General features: G+C 54.5%; 1 protein-coding gene across 3 annotated transcripts in view; it reads right to left on the bottom strand.

Annotated features, from left to right (window-relative positions):
- Positions 1-754: 754 nt before the first annotated feature.
- Positions 755-15605, bottom strand: part of SCMH1 (Scm polycomb group protein homolog 1) — a 65274-nt gene continuing 50423 nt past the window's right edge. For 2 of the 3 annotated variants that reach the window (XM_027905154.1, XM_027905156.1), the window contains 4 exons: positions 10249-10380; positions 4602-4805; positions 3434-3576; positions 755-1597 (listed from right to left, as the gene is read on the bottom strand). In XM_027905154.1, coding sequence (XP_027760955.1) covers positions 1472-1597; positions 3434-3576; positions 4602-4805; positions 10249-10380 — 605 coding nt within the window. In that variant the 3' untranslated portion in view covers positions 755-1471. The remainder of the gene's footprint in view (positions 1598-3433; positions 3577-4601; positions 4806-10248; positions 10381-15605) is intronic. The other variant, XM_027905155.1, reaches the window with a different exon arrangement.

Below are 15605 nucleotides of genomic sequence, written 5' to 3'. Positions count from 1 at the left end.
GCCTTTTGCCTTCTCAGTACTTTGGGGGTTGGAGTATTTTTTTTTTTTTTTTGCAACTTTGCCCCTTAGGGGTAAACCTGACCCAGTGCCAGAGCCTGGAGGGTTGGTCACCGCGGGGGCCCCTCGAGGCTGGCAGGGGGGCTGAGCTGAGGGCAGGAGGAGCAAGTGCTTGGAGTGGAGATCCCGTCCCACCCCTTTGGTCCCTGCAGGGGCAGCCTGTGCACGTGTGGGTCAGTGCTGGGGGTGTGTGGGGACACAGCAGGGTCAGCCCCCACCTGCCCCTCCAGCCCTGCCCCAGCTCGGCCCACCTGGGGGTCCGGGCAGCCCCTGCCCCACAGGCAGCCCCGAGCTGGCAGCTGCTGCTCCAGGACACGCCGGTGGCACAGCCTGTGGCCTCCACACTCCTCGTGCAGCTGCAGGAACGTGTCTGGGACTGCAGGAACTGCTCAAGTGCCATCAAAAATAAATACATTAAACTGCCTGAGACAACAGGGGCCCCGGGCAGGATAAAGCCCTCACAGGAAGAGCAACATCGGGGTGGGTCCCTGGGATCCTCTGGGCAGACCCAACACCCTCTCACAGACTGAACCGGGACGGACCAAAACTCCAGAGGAGCAGGAGTGCCCCTGGGAAGACAAACCTTGGCAGCTCTGGCTAAAAATCACCAAGAGTTGCGAGTTCAACACAGGTAGAAAAATCATCTCATTGCTTTAAACACACAACTCCTTAGTAAAAAAAAAAATTCCCAAAAGAGAAAATTAAAAAAAAAAAAAGGCGAGAAGGATCAGTCGAGTCCTGCAGCATCCAGGCAGCTCCAACCCGTGCCAGGGGCACCTCAGCCCCGCTCCCTGGCTCTCCCAGCTCACTCCATGCTCCCAGCCAGGGCCGTGTGGCCTTTCCAGTCCCGAATAAATACAGAGGCCTCCACCCCTGGCCTGGTGTGCCCAGCTGGAGCCGGGCTGGAAGCCAGGGGCAGGCAGAGCTCAGGGGGTGAGTGGCCCGTGGGCTCCCCATGGGTGTGGAAGGCGGGGATGGGGCAGTCGATGCTCCGAGCTCACTGTGGTGCCGCAGGGCTGAGCCCAGTCGGGGGCACGGCCCCACTGCAGCCCCGTCCAGCCCCCATGCCCCGGGCAGGCGAGGGAGGAGAGGTGGTGCCAGTGCCCAGTCCCCACAGACACTGCCCAGAGCTGCTGCTCCATCCCAGGCAAGCAGGACAGGGAGCCCACGGAGGAGTGCTGGGAGGGACCCTCTGCTTCCGACAGGACACCCACGGCTTGAGGCTGGTGTGAAACCCAACTGTGCCGGGCTCCCTCCCGGGGGGGGCCGGGCTGTCGGCGAGGTGTCCGTCTGTCTGTCTGTCCATCTGTCTGCGGTGTAAATGGGGTGTGTGCATGCGAACCTGTTGGCAGGTGAGCGCGGGTGGGGGTGGCCAGGAGCGGAGCTTCCAGGATCTGTCCTGCCGAGTGTCCTCTCAGAACTTGCCTTGCTTTAGCTTGTCGATGTGGTAAGTGAGCTTCAGGGCTGGCCCCAGCTTCAGCCCCATGTACTTCATCATCATGTCACTCCGCAGCAAGAGCAGGGCCTTCCCGTCGATCTCCTGCAAGGAGGGGAACAACAGCGCTTGTGGCAGCCCCTGGAAGGCCCATCCCTGCCACTGAGCCAGGCCAACAGGCAGCAGCAGGGCTGGGGGTGAGCCCTGCTCAGCAGCATCCCAGCAGGGACATCTCAGCGTGGACAGCCCTGCATGCACCCTGCTCCAGCACAGGGCTCAGCCCCACAGCCCCACGTGCAGCGGGAAATCTGCTGGGGGATCAACACCCAGGGGCCTTGAATAGAGGGGCAGCAAATCCTGAAGGGAGGGAGGGAGGAAAAAGGAGGTTTTGCTGACAGGGGAATGATGGAGGCAGGGGAGCAGTCCCTCACTCCAGGGCACTGTCAACCCAGCACAGCAGCAATGGTGACAACAGCCCTGCCAGGACACAGCCCTGAGGCATGGATGAAGATGGAGATGAGGGAACAGTCCCTGAAACTAAAAGAGCCTGCACTATGTGACTGAATATTAGGAAAAATTTCTTCCCTGAAACAGTGGTCAGATACTGGCACAGCTGCCCAGGGCAGGGGTGAAATCACCATCCCTGGAAGGGTTCAAAACATATGTGGATGTGGCACCTGGGACACAGTTTAGTGGTGGCCTTGGCAGTGCTGGGGTCTTGTTGGACTCTATGAGCTCAGAGGCTCTTCCATTCTGAATGATTCAGTGATTCTATTCTGTGTTTCTGGAGGTTCACAGCACTGTCTCAGCCACTGGCAGGGAGTGGTGAAGCTCCTCATCCCCAGCAGGGCTGATTCCAACACAGCAGCTTCCAAAGCAGCTGCTGCTTTACAGCAGAGTCCAGGCATGTTCCACCTGAGGCTCAGGAGGGGATGGATCATGAGCTTTGAATAACCAGGGAACAGCTCTGTCCTTGGCATCTGCAAGTGGAAGTCTCCCACCACTTTCAGTGCTCCTTTCCATGAGCCAGTCCAGGCTGGGGCCGGAGCTTTGCACTGGACAGTTTTCCATGAAAAAATGTTAATGGACTTAAAGAAGAAAAATAAAAATCACCACCTCAAGCAACAGAACGTCCTGTCCTATGTCAATGCCCAGCGAGGTTTCAGGCTGATGAGATCTCCAGGGATCTCCAGTACCAGGTTTGATCTGGTTTTCCCTTCTGCAGATAAAAGCAAGGCTCTCCCCAGGACTGCCAATCCAGGGCACTTCCAACCCTTGGCAACTTTTGCATAATTAAAACAAACATTTTTCAATTACTGGTGGTTCTATAATAGAACTAATTAAGAAAAGGAGTGTTTTGTCAGCACAGCCCAGAGCAGGATGCAGCGCTGGGTGTTTGCTCCCAGTGCTCTTCTGACTTCCCAAGCAGCACCAGACAGAACAGGGACTCAATCAGAACAGTTCTGGCAGGAATCAGGACACGGAGCTGCCAAACCTCTTGTAGCTTTAATGGTACAAACTCCATGCTGTGTCTGCAGCTGTTTTACACTTACAGATGTGCACAAGGAGCAGAGCCTTAGGGGACTCCCTGTTATAGGAAACGGAGTTGAGCAGTGAAGCACTCCATGAATCCCACTTGCAATGTATTTTCTTGACAGGGGAATTTGCCATGAGGTGAGTTATCAGGCTCCAGGGCAAGCAGGGTCTGTGTTTTCAGCACTGGGATTCAAACACACCCAGGCTGCCAGGTCTGCCCCTGGAGAGGTCTGAGTGAGGATCCCAGTCCTGGACAGGGGATGAGCAGGATTTATGAGGATATTTTTATTAAGCACAGAACTCCAGCTGGTCCAAAGTGCTGCCATTTTCTGACCCTCCTGCGCTTTCCTTGTGTGCTGATTTCCCCCTCCCACAGGTGACACACACGTACACACAGACACTCACGTGTTTCCGGAACAGGTCAGCGTGGGGGCCCAGCTGAGGGTCGGACTCGCGGATGAACTGCATCACCTCCTCCACCGTCCAGCACGAGGGGTCGCGGCTGCTCAGCCGGGGCCCGTCCCGAGAGCCGAGGTACCTGTCAGACCCTGGGGGTGCAGACAGGGCTGTTACTGCAGCTGTCCCACAGTCACTCCCCCTCAACCCACCACTCAGCCTCCTCTCCTACAGCAAGGGCAGAGACACAGCAAGGATCACATCCCAGTCAGGCCCCACATTCCTGCAGCACAGGTCTGGCACAGGAGCCTTATTCCCTCTCCTTTTCAGGGCAGCCTTCTACACTGAGCCCTTTTCCTCTCTCTAACTTCAGTTTCTCCTTGTTTGCCCCTCCATTCCCACTCCTCGTCTGTCAGCTGACAGCTCCCACCTCCCACAGCAGAACACCCTCCCCACTCCCATGTCTCTCCCCACTCATGGTTCCTCCCCCACTCCCAACACCTTCAGCACACTTAACACAGCAGCAAAGCTGGTTTATGTTTTCATTTTCTGACAGGTTGAGCCCACAGGTGACGTCCCGTTGTCCCGAAGCACGGCCCAAGCTGATACAAAGTCCTGTTCCCGACATTCCAGCATCGGCACAGCCCCTCGTCCCACCTCTGCCCTCACACGCAGGTGGGGGGGAGCCACCAACAGCCCGAGCTTGGGAGAGGATTTTATTGACACCTTGCACTTAAAATCACACTTTTTGCAACCTGATGTGCTGATGTGCTGCACTGCCCAGCTCAGCCCTCCTGCCCCTGTCCCTCCACACACACACGTGCTGTTCACACACCCCACCCTCCCTCCCACCCCCTCCCAGCTCCAGCCTCTCCAGGCAGCTCTCGACTCCCCGGCCATTCCCCATCCATCCTCACGGACCCAGATGCCCATTTGGACACAGTTCAGCTCCTGCCTGCTCCTTCCTCTCCACCGACCTCCGGGTCCCCCCCGTCACCAGCCACAAGAGCAGCGTCACTGTCCGCACTGCCACCCGCCCAGGTGCCATCACACCTCACGGAGCTGGTGGGCTGTGCAGAGCCCAGCCTGGTACTTGCTGGAGTCAGAAAGGTGTAATTGGAGTTAGGAAGGCCCTCTCTTGCCATTGTGCAGCTGCAGGGCTGTTCTGAGCTCTTACCCCCAGAGCTAAGCCTGCGCAGGGCAGAGCTGCTGCCCTGGCTGAGGCTCGAGGGTTGGTGCAGGTGCCTGTATCCTGGCAGGCGATAGTCTCTGGAGCTCCTGCTGTGGCTGGAGGAATTGACAGAGTTCAAGGCAGAGTCCATAGGGTCCAGGCGAGGCTCCAAGGGCCCTGGGAGGCCATCCCCCAGGACAAAGGTTTCACCTGGAACGCACCAAGCTGCAGTCAGTGCACCCGAACGCCACGGCCCGACGCTCCCGCTCGGGGGCAGAGGTGCAGCACTCCCTGGGTCTGACCCCTCTCACTGGGCTCCTCCACAGCACAGGGATCAAACCAGGCACTGCCTGGTGTTCACCTGGCAATGCCAACTAGTGGGCAGTGACAACGGTCGGTGCCCAGCCTGGGGCAGCAGCTCCTCTGCTCATGCCACGACCAGCTCTGGCCCGGCCCTGTGCCCTGGCGGGGCACGCCTGATCCATCTGGATGCCAACAGACACAGCACTCACACACAGCCCTGAGCAGGGAGGGGAGGGGAGGGGAGGTTCCCTGAGGGATCCCACACTGCACATTCTCGGCAGCAGCGTGCGAGGGACTGTCCCCCAGGACTAGGGTGTGGGACACGCAGAATCCCGGAGGGCAGCACCACATGCAGGGCAGGAGGGGCTGCACTCTCATGGCCAGGCAATGCTCCCACGCCATGCTGGTCCTCCAGCCCCAGAAGCAACACGCTGGTGACCAGCTGCTCATCCCTCCTGCCCTTTTCCAGCCTAACCACTTTGGAGACCAACTCCCTGTGCTGGCACATGCACAGCAGGGACTGGGCTGAGGCTTCTCTCCAAGCAGGGTCCCAGGGCAACAGCAGCTTCCTCACCTTCTCTAGAAATGCATTGAATTTCCAGCTGTCCGAGGCACTATTGGGAAGGAAAGGCTGAGGAGACTATCCAGGGTTCTACCTGAGCCAGCAAGACCTGCCTGTGCTGTTACACTGTGACAGCTTCACCTCAGGGCCACCACTGTAGGTTTTACTATGGCACAACCAGGTCTCAGCCCATGTGGCCCTTGAGCCTCCTGAGTCATCCTTCAAATACCTGCATTCTTTTCTTGAATTACCTGGCAAGTTCCTGCACCAAGCAGGAAAGCAGCTCCCACCCCAAGGGGCAGTGCCTGTGCACTGCAGGGCCAGCACACCGGGCTGGGGCTGCAGAGACCCCGAGGGCAGCTCACAGCCCTGAGCTGCTGCCACTCAACAACAGCAGGTGACAAGGGGCAAGAAACCAGAGCCACTGCTCTGGCCAGGCCCTGGGTTTGCTCCCTGGGTCTTCCCAGAGCACAGGAGCAGCAGGTGAGAAGCCAGCACAGCAAAGCTGAACTGGTGGTGGTGAGGATGCAGGCTGATACTGCAGTCTGTGAGAGCCAGAAGCTGCTGAATTTTCCCAAATTCCTTGCTGACATCATGGTGCCAGGCTCCAGCAAAGGGAGATGCAGAGCCTGAGCCTAACCCTGAGTGCTGCTGACACAGGTCCCACCCGACTGCAGCAGCCTCTCCTAAAGGCACCTTATTTGCTGTGGTTTCTATGAACTGTGTGAGCTGTGATCCTCTGGTCTCAGTGCTCTGGTCTGTGTTTGAGCAGAGATCCCAGAGCCAGTTCAGCTGGAAATACCCAGTCCTGACCTTCCAGAGCTTCAGCTCCCAAGGGAACCCCCCTTGTCTGGCTGTTGGCCAGTTTGGTGAGGCCAGTGGGAGGTTATCACCTGGGTAACTGCTGTTCTTCCACCTCAGGGGCTTTGTCACTCTGCACTTGAGGCACTCCTGTTTTAACTTTAGGTCTCTGGGACATGTCCCAGAACAGCAGCACAGCCCTGAAGTCTCACCTAGAAACTGCTGGCGTTAAGAATCTACTCCTCTAGTGACCCATCCCGTGTCACTCACTTCCTACGTGGGCAAATGTGTTCCCACCTGCTCTCAGTGCATAAAAGGTGCTTTTATGACTCATGGCTTATCCTGAATAACTGTGAACCCCTCCTGTACTCCCACCACTCCATTTCAGCTCCTGGCTGGACACAAACCCAGCACAGAGCTGGCTGCTCTGGCCCAGGGGTGGGTGCAGATCCCCAGCCAGACCCATCACCGGCTGTCCCTTACACCAGGGGGTCTCCACTGGAGCTGCTTCTGAGGAGACAGTTGGTGTTCTCTTCAACAGGACAGTTCTGCTTAAATCCCACACCACTTCCCATTAAACATCTGGGAGAAGGTGCTGTCTGGCTGCCAGGGAAGGGCAGAGGCAAGAGAGGGGTCGGTGGGCACAGTCCTGAGCGCTGCCAGAGTGGCTGGGGCATGAGAACAGCTCCCTGCTGCACATCTCCACTCCCCAAGGAAACCCAGCCCCCTTGAGGTGCCACACAGCTTCAGCTGGGCAGCAAGCCCCAGGGCACTCACTCTGGGGTGAGGCAGGGTGCTGGGTCAGGCACACACATCTCTAACTGCTCCCAGAAGTCAACAGAAGGCCCAGCTTGGGAGGCTGGGAGAGCACATGCACAGGTTCATGTTGGTGCCATGCTGAGGATCCAAAACTCAACCCCAGAAAGTACTTCACTCAACAGTCAACACACTGATGTTATCCTGATGGGAATGTGATGCATTCTGCAGCTATGTGATCCTGTTCTCACAGGAACTGTGATCACACCCCCAGAGGCCAGGGGTGAGGCCAGGCCTGGGGGCAGCACTTTGCTTTGCCCAGGAGGCAGAAGTGAAGGTGCTCACTGACCCCAGGTTCCCTACCCCTGCACAGGGCACTGCTTGCTGGGCTGTAAACTCTGCAGCAGAGCTGGAGACCTCCTGGCAGGGTCAATGCAAGGGAGATTGAGGGTCTTCTTAAAAACGCAAGTACACAGGGAACTGCTGGGGTGAACTGACATCTCTAGGAAGGGGAGAGGGAGATGAGGCAAGAGGGCAATGATTACTGTCCCTGTGAGTCATCTGCAGCAGAAAACCACGTGCCCAGGGGCATGGGCAGAGCAAGACTGTGCTCAGGCACGATCTAGGATCCTTCACTCTCCTCAACCAGCGTTGAAGGAGGGAGGAGGTGGTTGATTCTTAGGCAGATTTCCCTACACAAACTGCTAGAGTTAACTAAAGGCTGGCAGTTGGCACGTTGTAGGGAAACACACCACAATTAGTGGTGGAGAGGCAGGGAGCAGATAATTAAAGTTTAATTAAACAAATAGTGCTACAGACTCAACAGTGCCATTTTACTGCTGAAACACAGGAGTTTGGCCACAAGCACAAATCTGATTTGCACAACTACTGAACACCCACTGCTTCCAGCAAATGCTGGGCTGTGAAGGCAGGTCCCCACTGAGCTGGGACTGCAGCGTTTCAGCAAAAAGCAACACAAGTGCCACTGGATGCAAGAGGAAAAACAATGTAAGATGTGAGGTCCCCTCCTCATCTCTCTGCTTTGCCAAAGGCATGGTGAATGGGATATCCCACTGCTGCTCACAGCCTTCCATTTGGCAAACTGGGAAGTGTTCAGGGCCTGCTGTTTGTCACTCTGCTGAAGCCAGAGAGAGTTCAGCCCCATGAGATGTACCTCCTTGCTCAAGAAATATTCAATATCCAAGCATTTCAAATGCATATTCTTAAAATATATCCTCTGAAATGCAAGTATTCCTGCCTGCACTTTGATTGCACGGTGGAGGAGGACATATTCATTCCAGCTTTTAGCTATGGGATAAGAATGACTTTCTAGGTGGAATTTGGAACTGCAGCTCGTTCCTCCCTGCTTGGACCAAGCACAGAACCAGACCAAGCTGCTGCAGGAAGGTCACACACTGACAGGATCACCCCCCTCACACACAGACACACTTTCTGCCCGCTTGTCTGTGTTTTTTGGAAGAGGCTGGAGTACACTGCATCCAGATGGCACAACCCACTCAAAGGTCAAGGAATAACTGAACAGACTTTGAAGCAGACCAAGAATCAATCTTGCAGACAAAGGTTCCTCCTTGGAATTACCCATTTTGGAAGGCTTCTCTATTCACTGACAGTACAGAGTGTGCAATATTCACCACCCAGCTAAGGCACCTGAACCTTTGGAGCAGACCAGCACTTCCAGAACAGGCTGAACTGCGTGTCCCACCTGCTGGGGGAGGAGGAGGGGCTGGGCCATGCTAATGGTACCTCAGTGCAGTGGCTGAGGGATCAGAGGGGGACGTCAAAGAGACCAGCACAGATGTGTATTTAGAGATGAGAAACAGAGGGGGCCTCAGGGAACAATTTCTGACTTGTCAATATGCTGGAATAGATGAGACAGTCCCCACAGATCATCTTGGTCTTTGATTCAGCTCTGTGACAAACCTACAGTTTTACTTACTGCAGATACTGAGGCCACTAAAAACTGTCCATCATAGAATCACAGAATGGTTTAGGTTGGAAGGGACATTAAGGCTCATCTCATTCCCACCTCCTGCCATGGGCTGGGACACCTTCCAGTGGTCCAGGCTGCTCCAAGCCCTGTCCAGCCTGGCCTTGGACACTTCCAGGGATGGGGCAGCCACAGCTTCCCTGGGCAACAGGGTGCAAGTTCAGACCAGCTGCGCTTTAGTGACAGGGTCAGTGATCCTGCAGAGCACAGGACACTGTGATGGAGGAGACCAAAATCACCCACAGTGATGGCAGACTGGGCACTCACACCTGGCATCAGCAACCCCAGTAAAGCCAGGGAAATGGGGATTCTAAAGGGACAGCAACAGAGCACGAAGCCATTGAACTGTGAGCCCACCCAGGAGCCTCCAGCACTTTTTCAGGGATATATTACAAAGAACTGTGATTAACACCTTGGCAGGTTTCACCATCCATTAATTAAAAGGCCTCAGTAAGATTAAATCTCCAATCTGCATTATGGAGGGTTTGCAGTTCAGAACAAAATTGGAAGGATTTTTACTGAAGGTTGCTCAGCTCAGGGAGTCCTCCAGCTACCTGGACCTCCTGGAAATCTCCCAGCTGCACATGCAAGGGACACCTGTGGATCAGACACCAAAGAGGACATTCCAGCAGCTGCTGTTGGAATGTGGCCCAGCACACCAGTGGCATCCCAAGGGACTCTGTGGGAAGCAGCAGCAGGATGTGAACGATCTGGCTGAGCCGGTGGAGCACATGCCAGTGAGACCCCCCAGCTATTTCAGGGAGGACTGTGAGGAACAAGATGAGATCCTGGGAAAGGGCAGCAGGTTCCTGGCTGTCCAGCTGCACATCAGCATCTGCACAACACACCCCAGCAAACCCTCAGGGAACAACCCAGGGCAGACTGACTGGAGCAGCTGGGCAGTTTAAGGATGTTAATGCCATGCATGGCCATGGAAGCCAAACCACGGGTGATTAAACCCCAAATTACACGGTATGAGAGGATGACTATCAGGGTTAGAAGGAATTCCCACTGCATTCCACATGCCTTACACATCCGTGTGGGGAACCTGCCTCGCCACAGAGCAGTTCCCTTCCCTCTGGAACACCAAGCACAACCCATGCCAGGGACAAGCAGAGCAGCTCCCTGAAGCCATGGCTCAGTCTGGCACGGTAGATGTGACCCTGCTGAGCCAGGACAGGGCACTGCCAACAGCCAGCTTTGGGAAGAGACGCTGTGCTCACCTTCCAAAGGGTGACGGTCATTCTTTGGTAACTTGGGGGAGAGAGGAGCAGTGTATGGAGGGGAATCTTGGGAATAGCGCTTTGTACCCCGGCCTGGTCCCTGCAGAGAGCCGTCTAACGAACTGCTTCTGTCTAGGAAGAGAGAACAAGCCCTATTTAGGAGTGGAGATGTCCTGGGAAATTCAGTCTTGCCAGAGTCCCTTGAGCTCAACAAGTGTTACCAGAGAAAAAGGGTGGCGAGAAACCTAACAAAGAATCTTAGCCGTATTTTGTCATATTTTACCCCAAATATCACCCCTAGTTGACTTAGTTGCATTTCTCCTCGTTCTACCCCTTGGCTCATCCCACACAATTCCTGCTCGTCCCACTCTTCCCCTTTCAGACGCACGTAACCCTTGGACAAGTGGCAAACAACCCTGGGGTGATTTACCCCACAGATTTACCCTCTGTGCCATACACAGTGCTGGATTAAACCCCACTCCAATTTTCCATCTTCCCCTCAGTGCACCCCCAGCTGTGGCTGCTGCTCCTCCCCAAGCACACCCCAAGGACGGGGCTCTCCGTGCTGCAGGGGGATGTTGGGATGGGCTGGGACATCTCCTCGCACACACAGTGTCAGTGGGTGGATGGACACAGAATGGAAGTGCCAACACTGATGGGGACAGAGCCGGGTGAGCGACACAGGGGGTGGCAGACCATGTCCCAGCTGAGGTGACCCTCCAGCTGCCCCCTGCCCACACGGGCCACCAGCTCCCAGGCCCCTTCCAGCTGCCCTGAGCACGGGCCACACGTGTGAGCCCACAGCACTCCGTGCTGGGCACAGTGGTGCAATGTCACAGACAAGAGCCAGGAGCCAACACCTGCCCAGAGCAGCCCCGAGAGCTGGCACAGGGTGCAGGAGGGGGGACAGGCATGGCGGGGACCGACACTCAGGGAGATGCATCACAGCCAACACACGGAGGGACAGGCGGGTGGGAGGCACCAGATGCACACAGGTAGAGAAAAGGACCTGCTGTATCCATATCCTTCAGGGAAATGAAAGACAAGCTGCTTGCCCTGGGACTCCATGTGAGTATGACCAAAAATCACTGTGACATTGTTAAAAAGACAAATTCCATCCTCAGGACAAGTCCCTGTAAGAAACATTCACTGCCCAGCAGAGATGGGAACAAATGCTCTTGGTAATGTCTCTGGATATCCCTGTGTCACCCAACCTTCTTCACCCAACAGCCACAGAACCACAACACAAGGTGATGCTTTGCAAAGGTTTCATCAGGTTTTGGTTTGGGTTTTTTATTTAAAGTGGTTGATGTTCAAAGTCATGCAAACACAGAAGGTCAGGCTGTAGAAGACAATCCAGTAATCAGAAGTGAGGTTGGTGTAAATTAATGAAAGGATAACTCAAAAATAGAATTTTGCTTTTAAGGAACAAATTTTAAGAAAATAAAGAAATGGAGTAAGATCCAGATCTGCACTCAGCAAATCATCAGGAAAAAAACCCCACCTTCAGTTCAGAGGTGCCATAAATGTCATGGATGTGAATCATCTGAGAGGGAATAATCTGAGAGGGAAGGACCCCAAATCTCAGTGGACAAAGCCTCACTTTGAGAAGGATGCTGAGAACAAGCAGATCATTTACTGGGATAAAAAGGCCCTGCTCAGCATGGAGCTGTGCACCTCAGAGCACGGGGAGGGCAGGAGGAAGGCAGGCTTTGAACTCAGCTGTGTTCTGAGACAGTGCACAGGCAAAGCCAGGCCTGTGCTTCAGCTACAGAAGGAACAAGCACAGGGCAACAGAGCGAGGGGATGTGCAAAAAGGTAAGGGTTAAGAGAAAAGGAAGGGAGGTTGTCCTTGCCTGCAAATGATGGGACAGCTGTGAGGGGTATTTCATATCCCCTGACTCGGGAGCCTGGTGGGACGAAGAGAAGCCCACCTGCCCATGCTTGGATGGTGCTGTGGGCCATCCCAAGGCCATGGGATGGACACCTTTCCAGGCAGCCAGAGTCACTCACCTCATCCTGCCAGGCCAAGGTCACTCCAGGCTCCCACTGTGGGACACTGTGCCTTGCACTGATGGCACTGGCACTTCCTCCCTGGCTGCCGAGAACACCTACACACCTGGCTCAGGTGTTGACCCATCTGTGACACCCACCTGCACTCAGTGCACTTTAAGCTGAAAGAGGGTTGATTTAGACTGGACATTAGGAAGAAATTGTTCCCTGTGAGGGTGGGGAGGCCCTGGCACAGGTTGCCCAGAGAAGCTGTGGCTGCCCCACCCCTGGAAGTGTCCAAGGCCAGGTTGGACGGGGCTTGGAGCACCCTGGGCTGGTGGAAGGTGTCCCTGCCCATGGCAGGGGGTAGAACTGGATGAGCCTTAATGTCCCATCCAACCCAAACCATTCTGGGATTCACTTCCATCTGCAGCCAGGCTGAACACAGGGGCAGGGCTCAAAGGACAAAAGAAACAGGACAGGAATGAAAATACCCACCACTGACCAAGTCAAACAACTGAATGTTCTCAATTGGGGGATGTGAGGGCGCAGAGGAAGCCAACAACGATGGTGGACCTGGAACTCTGGGTCTGCTGCAGCAAATTGTAACAGAACTCAGCGACACACTACTCAGAGGGACTGGAAACCTGGTGCCAACATTTGAAACAGAAGGTGAAAAAGTGATTTTGGCAACAAAATGCCCATGTCTGACCCCAGCAGCACCGCAAGGCGTGTGGCTGGCTCGGAAGGAAAGGGCAGGGAAAATACACATGGTCCATACCATGGCAGGGGTCCACCAGGAGACTGACCCAGCAGCTTCCCTACTATGGGGAAATCCTGATGAGGGAAGAGAGGTCAGTCCCATTTAGCTGGAATTCAGCAGATGTTAGATACAGAGAGCCACCAGCTGAGACTGAGAGCATGAATTACCAGAAGCCCTGTTCTGTGCACAGAAATCTAATTTGAGGGGAAAGGCAGCGCTGAGTGACACATGAGGCTGGGGAGCAACTGCCAGTGAATCTGCTTGAAGATCATTCTTTAACCCACTGTCATTTAGTATTTTTATTTAAACCTTTGGCAGAAATTTTAGAGATTTACTGATGAAATCTGCTGATATCTTCCCACACCAGGCCAGACAAAGTGGTGTTTGAAATTAGGCAGGAAAGATCCATACAGAAGGAAGAACCAGTCAGGAGGTAAATCCAGCAGCCAAATGCAGATGTGCACTTGAAACACTGTCCCATGAGCTGGGAACCAGCAGGTGACAGCAGTGGATGAGAAGAACAAGGTATGTGACCAGGACAGGCTGATCATCATCTGTTACAAGGACACACTGACTGGAAGTGGCTGTAGAGATATTTCTTGTGACCATGGTGGTGCCAGTGCTGTGTCACCAGGTCCCCAAGGGCTCCTCCCCAGAGGGCTGGGTCACCCCGTGAAGTTTAAGTCAAACCAACACCGGCTGAGGAGAGCAGAGAGCATCCAAAAGGTGAGTTCCCCAAAGGGATACAACTGCTTCCAACTAATTCCAGAAGAAAGAGAACCAATTTGAGCTAAGAGACAAGGTTAAGACCAGGAGACACAGATACAAAGTTGCCCAAGAATAAATTTGGGCTGGAAACTACAGTATAGTTTCTAAATACTCAGCAAAAAACCCTGGAGCAGCCTCCAGTGGAAGAACAAAATCTGCAACTCCAGAGTCAGTCAAAGCAACACCATGTGCTGTGATGCAGCAGGGCCCAGGGCTCAGGGGGCCAGAAGGTCCTTCCAGTCCTGTGTTTTCAGGTGGCTCCAGGGCAGATTTACCCATTCAGAACCTTTCACAGCCCAGGCACAGCAATCAGCTTCCCAAATCCTTGCTGTTCCTGATGTACAACTCCACCTGTTTCCCCTTGTTTCCATGACCATGCCTTAGTTGGTAGGACAGGATGGCTGGACACAGCTGACCCAAGGGCTGCTGCAGACCTTCCTTCTGCCCCAAGCACACACACCAGTTCTCCACAGCAGCCCCAGGGGTGCTCCTGGAAAGCCAGTTTGTTCTGGGAACTGAAAGCAGCTCCCAGCCCTAACCAATGGCCACTTACTGGAAGAACCAGCCCCATACAATACAATTCCCTCCTGCAGAGGAAGCAAGGCAGGACATGCAGAGCTGAAGCAGCTCTGTGAGACCACAGCAGCTTGACACTTGGCACGATTTAAGGATGTACAACTGCACTCTCATTCCTCCATGACCAGCCCAAACCTCCCAAAATCGCCGGTACTGTTTCTTTGCCCTCACCAGAAGCCACTGTAATGTGTAGATAATAATGTTTATCATCTTCTTTCAGGTGCCTGAGAAAGGTGTTAGATGACCAGATGACCAGCAAGCTGTGAGACATCAGTATGACCTGCAGGACTAGGTGCTGTCACTTCCCTAGACTGTGGTTAATTTTTCTTTAACCCCTGCAACCATTCAAGAGTTCAGGATGGGCAGGTCTCAGCATTGTGTCAGAACTGGTGCTGTGCCTGAGCTTCCCTGAATTCTGATTTACACTTCTCCACCCTGCCTGGCAGCCCAGCTCTGGGCAGAGCCACCACTGACCTCTCTTGGAGGCTGGAAACCCTGTGAGTGAGCTACAGGAACCTCTCTTCCATGCCCACACCTCTCCTCTCCCTCCCACTCCGGTTTTGCTCTATCCCTCAGCAACAGGGTATCTCCACACTGAAACATGGAGATTTCTTCTTTTTGAGGGTTCCCCAAGGGGCAACTTCCAGTCCCAATAACCGATCATGCTGCTCCTGTCCTTGCATTTACTACAGCTCCTCTTCTCACAGCACAGCACAGTTCCCTGCTCCTGGCCCTGCTGGCTCCAGCATGGCTCTGCTCAGCCATGGAGGAAGCAGAGGATCATCCTCACTCTCCTCCTGCTCATCCCCTCCCCGAGGGTGCTCTGTGAGGTGCAATGAACAAAGCACTGTGGCATTTGGCAGTTGCCCCTACACCTCAAGCTTAACAACTTCTTCTTAAACATTTCTTTCCAAGCACTTCATCCTTTTATATTCCAAACTCTTGCTTTTCTTGTCAGAGCCATAATTATCCAAAGGATTAACTTTGGAAAGATCTCAACACAACAGCTATTTGCTGACTGGGGAGGCAGAAAGCAAGACAGGAGAGGAGAGCAGCACTTGTCAACCACCTAAGAGGGTGCAGATAGCTTTGATCCTCTCCACAACCAGCATTCCTAGAGCAGGAGCTCCCCTAGAACCCCCAGGAAGCCTCGGGGGGCAGCCAAGCCCCAGGACCGCTGCCACTACCCAGCATGCTGGGGGAACTGCTGGACTTGTTTCTGAACAAGAGCAATTTCGCAGCCTGATGACCTGCACTG

This window comes from Empidonax traillii, unplaced genomic scaffold (assembly GCF_003031625.1).
Source record: "Empidonax traillii isolate 1590-97213 ecotype Southwest subspecies unplaced genomic scaffold, ASM303162v1 scaffold1126:size462002, whole genome shotgun sequence".
Classification (NCBI taxonomy): Eukaryota; Metazoa; Chordata; class Aves; order Passeriformes; family Tyrannidae; genus Empidonax; species Empidonax traillii.
Note: the sequence above shows the minus strand (reverse complement) of the source record. Positions and strands in the feature narration are given on the sequence as shown.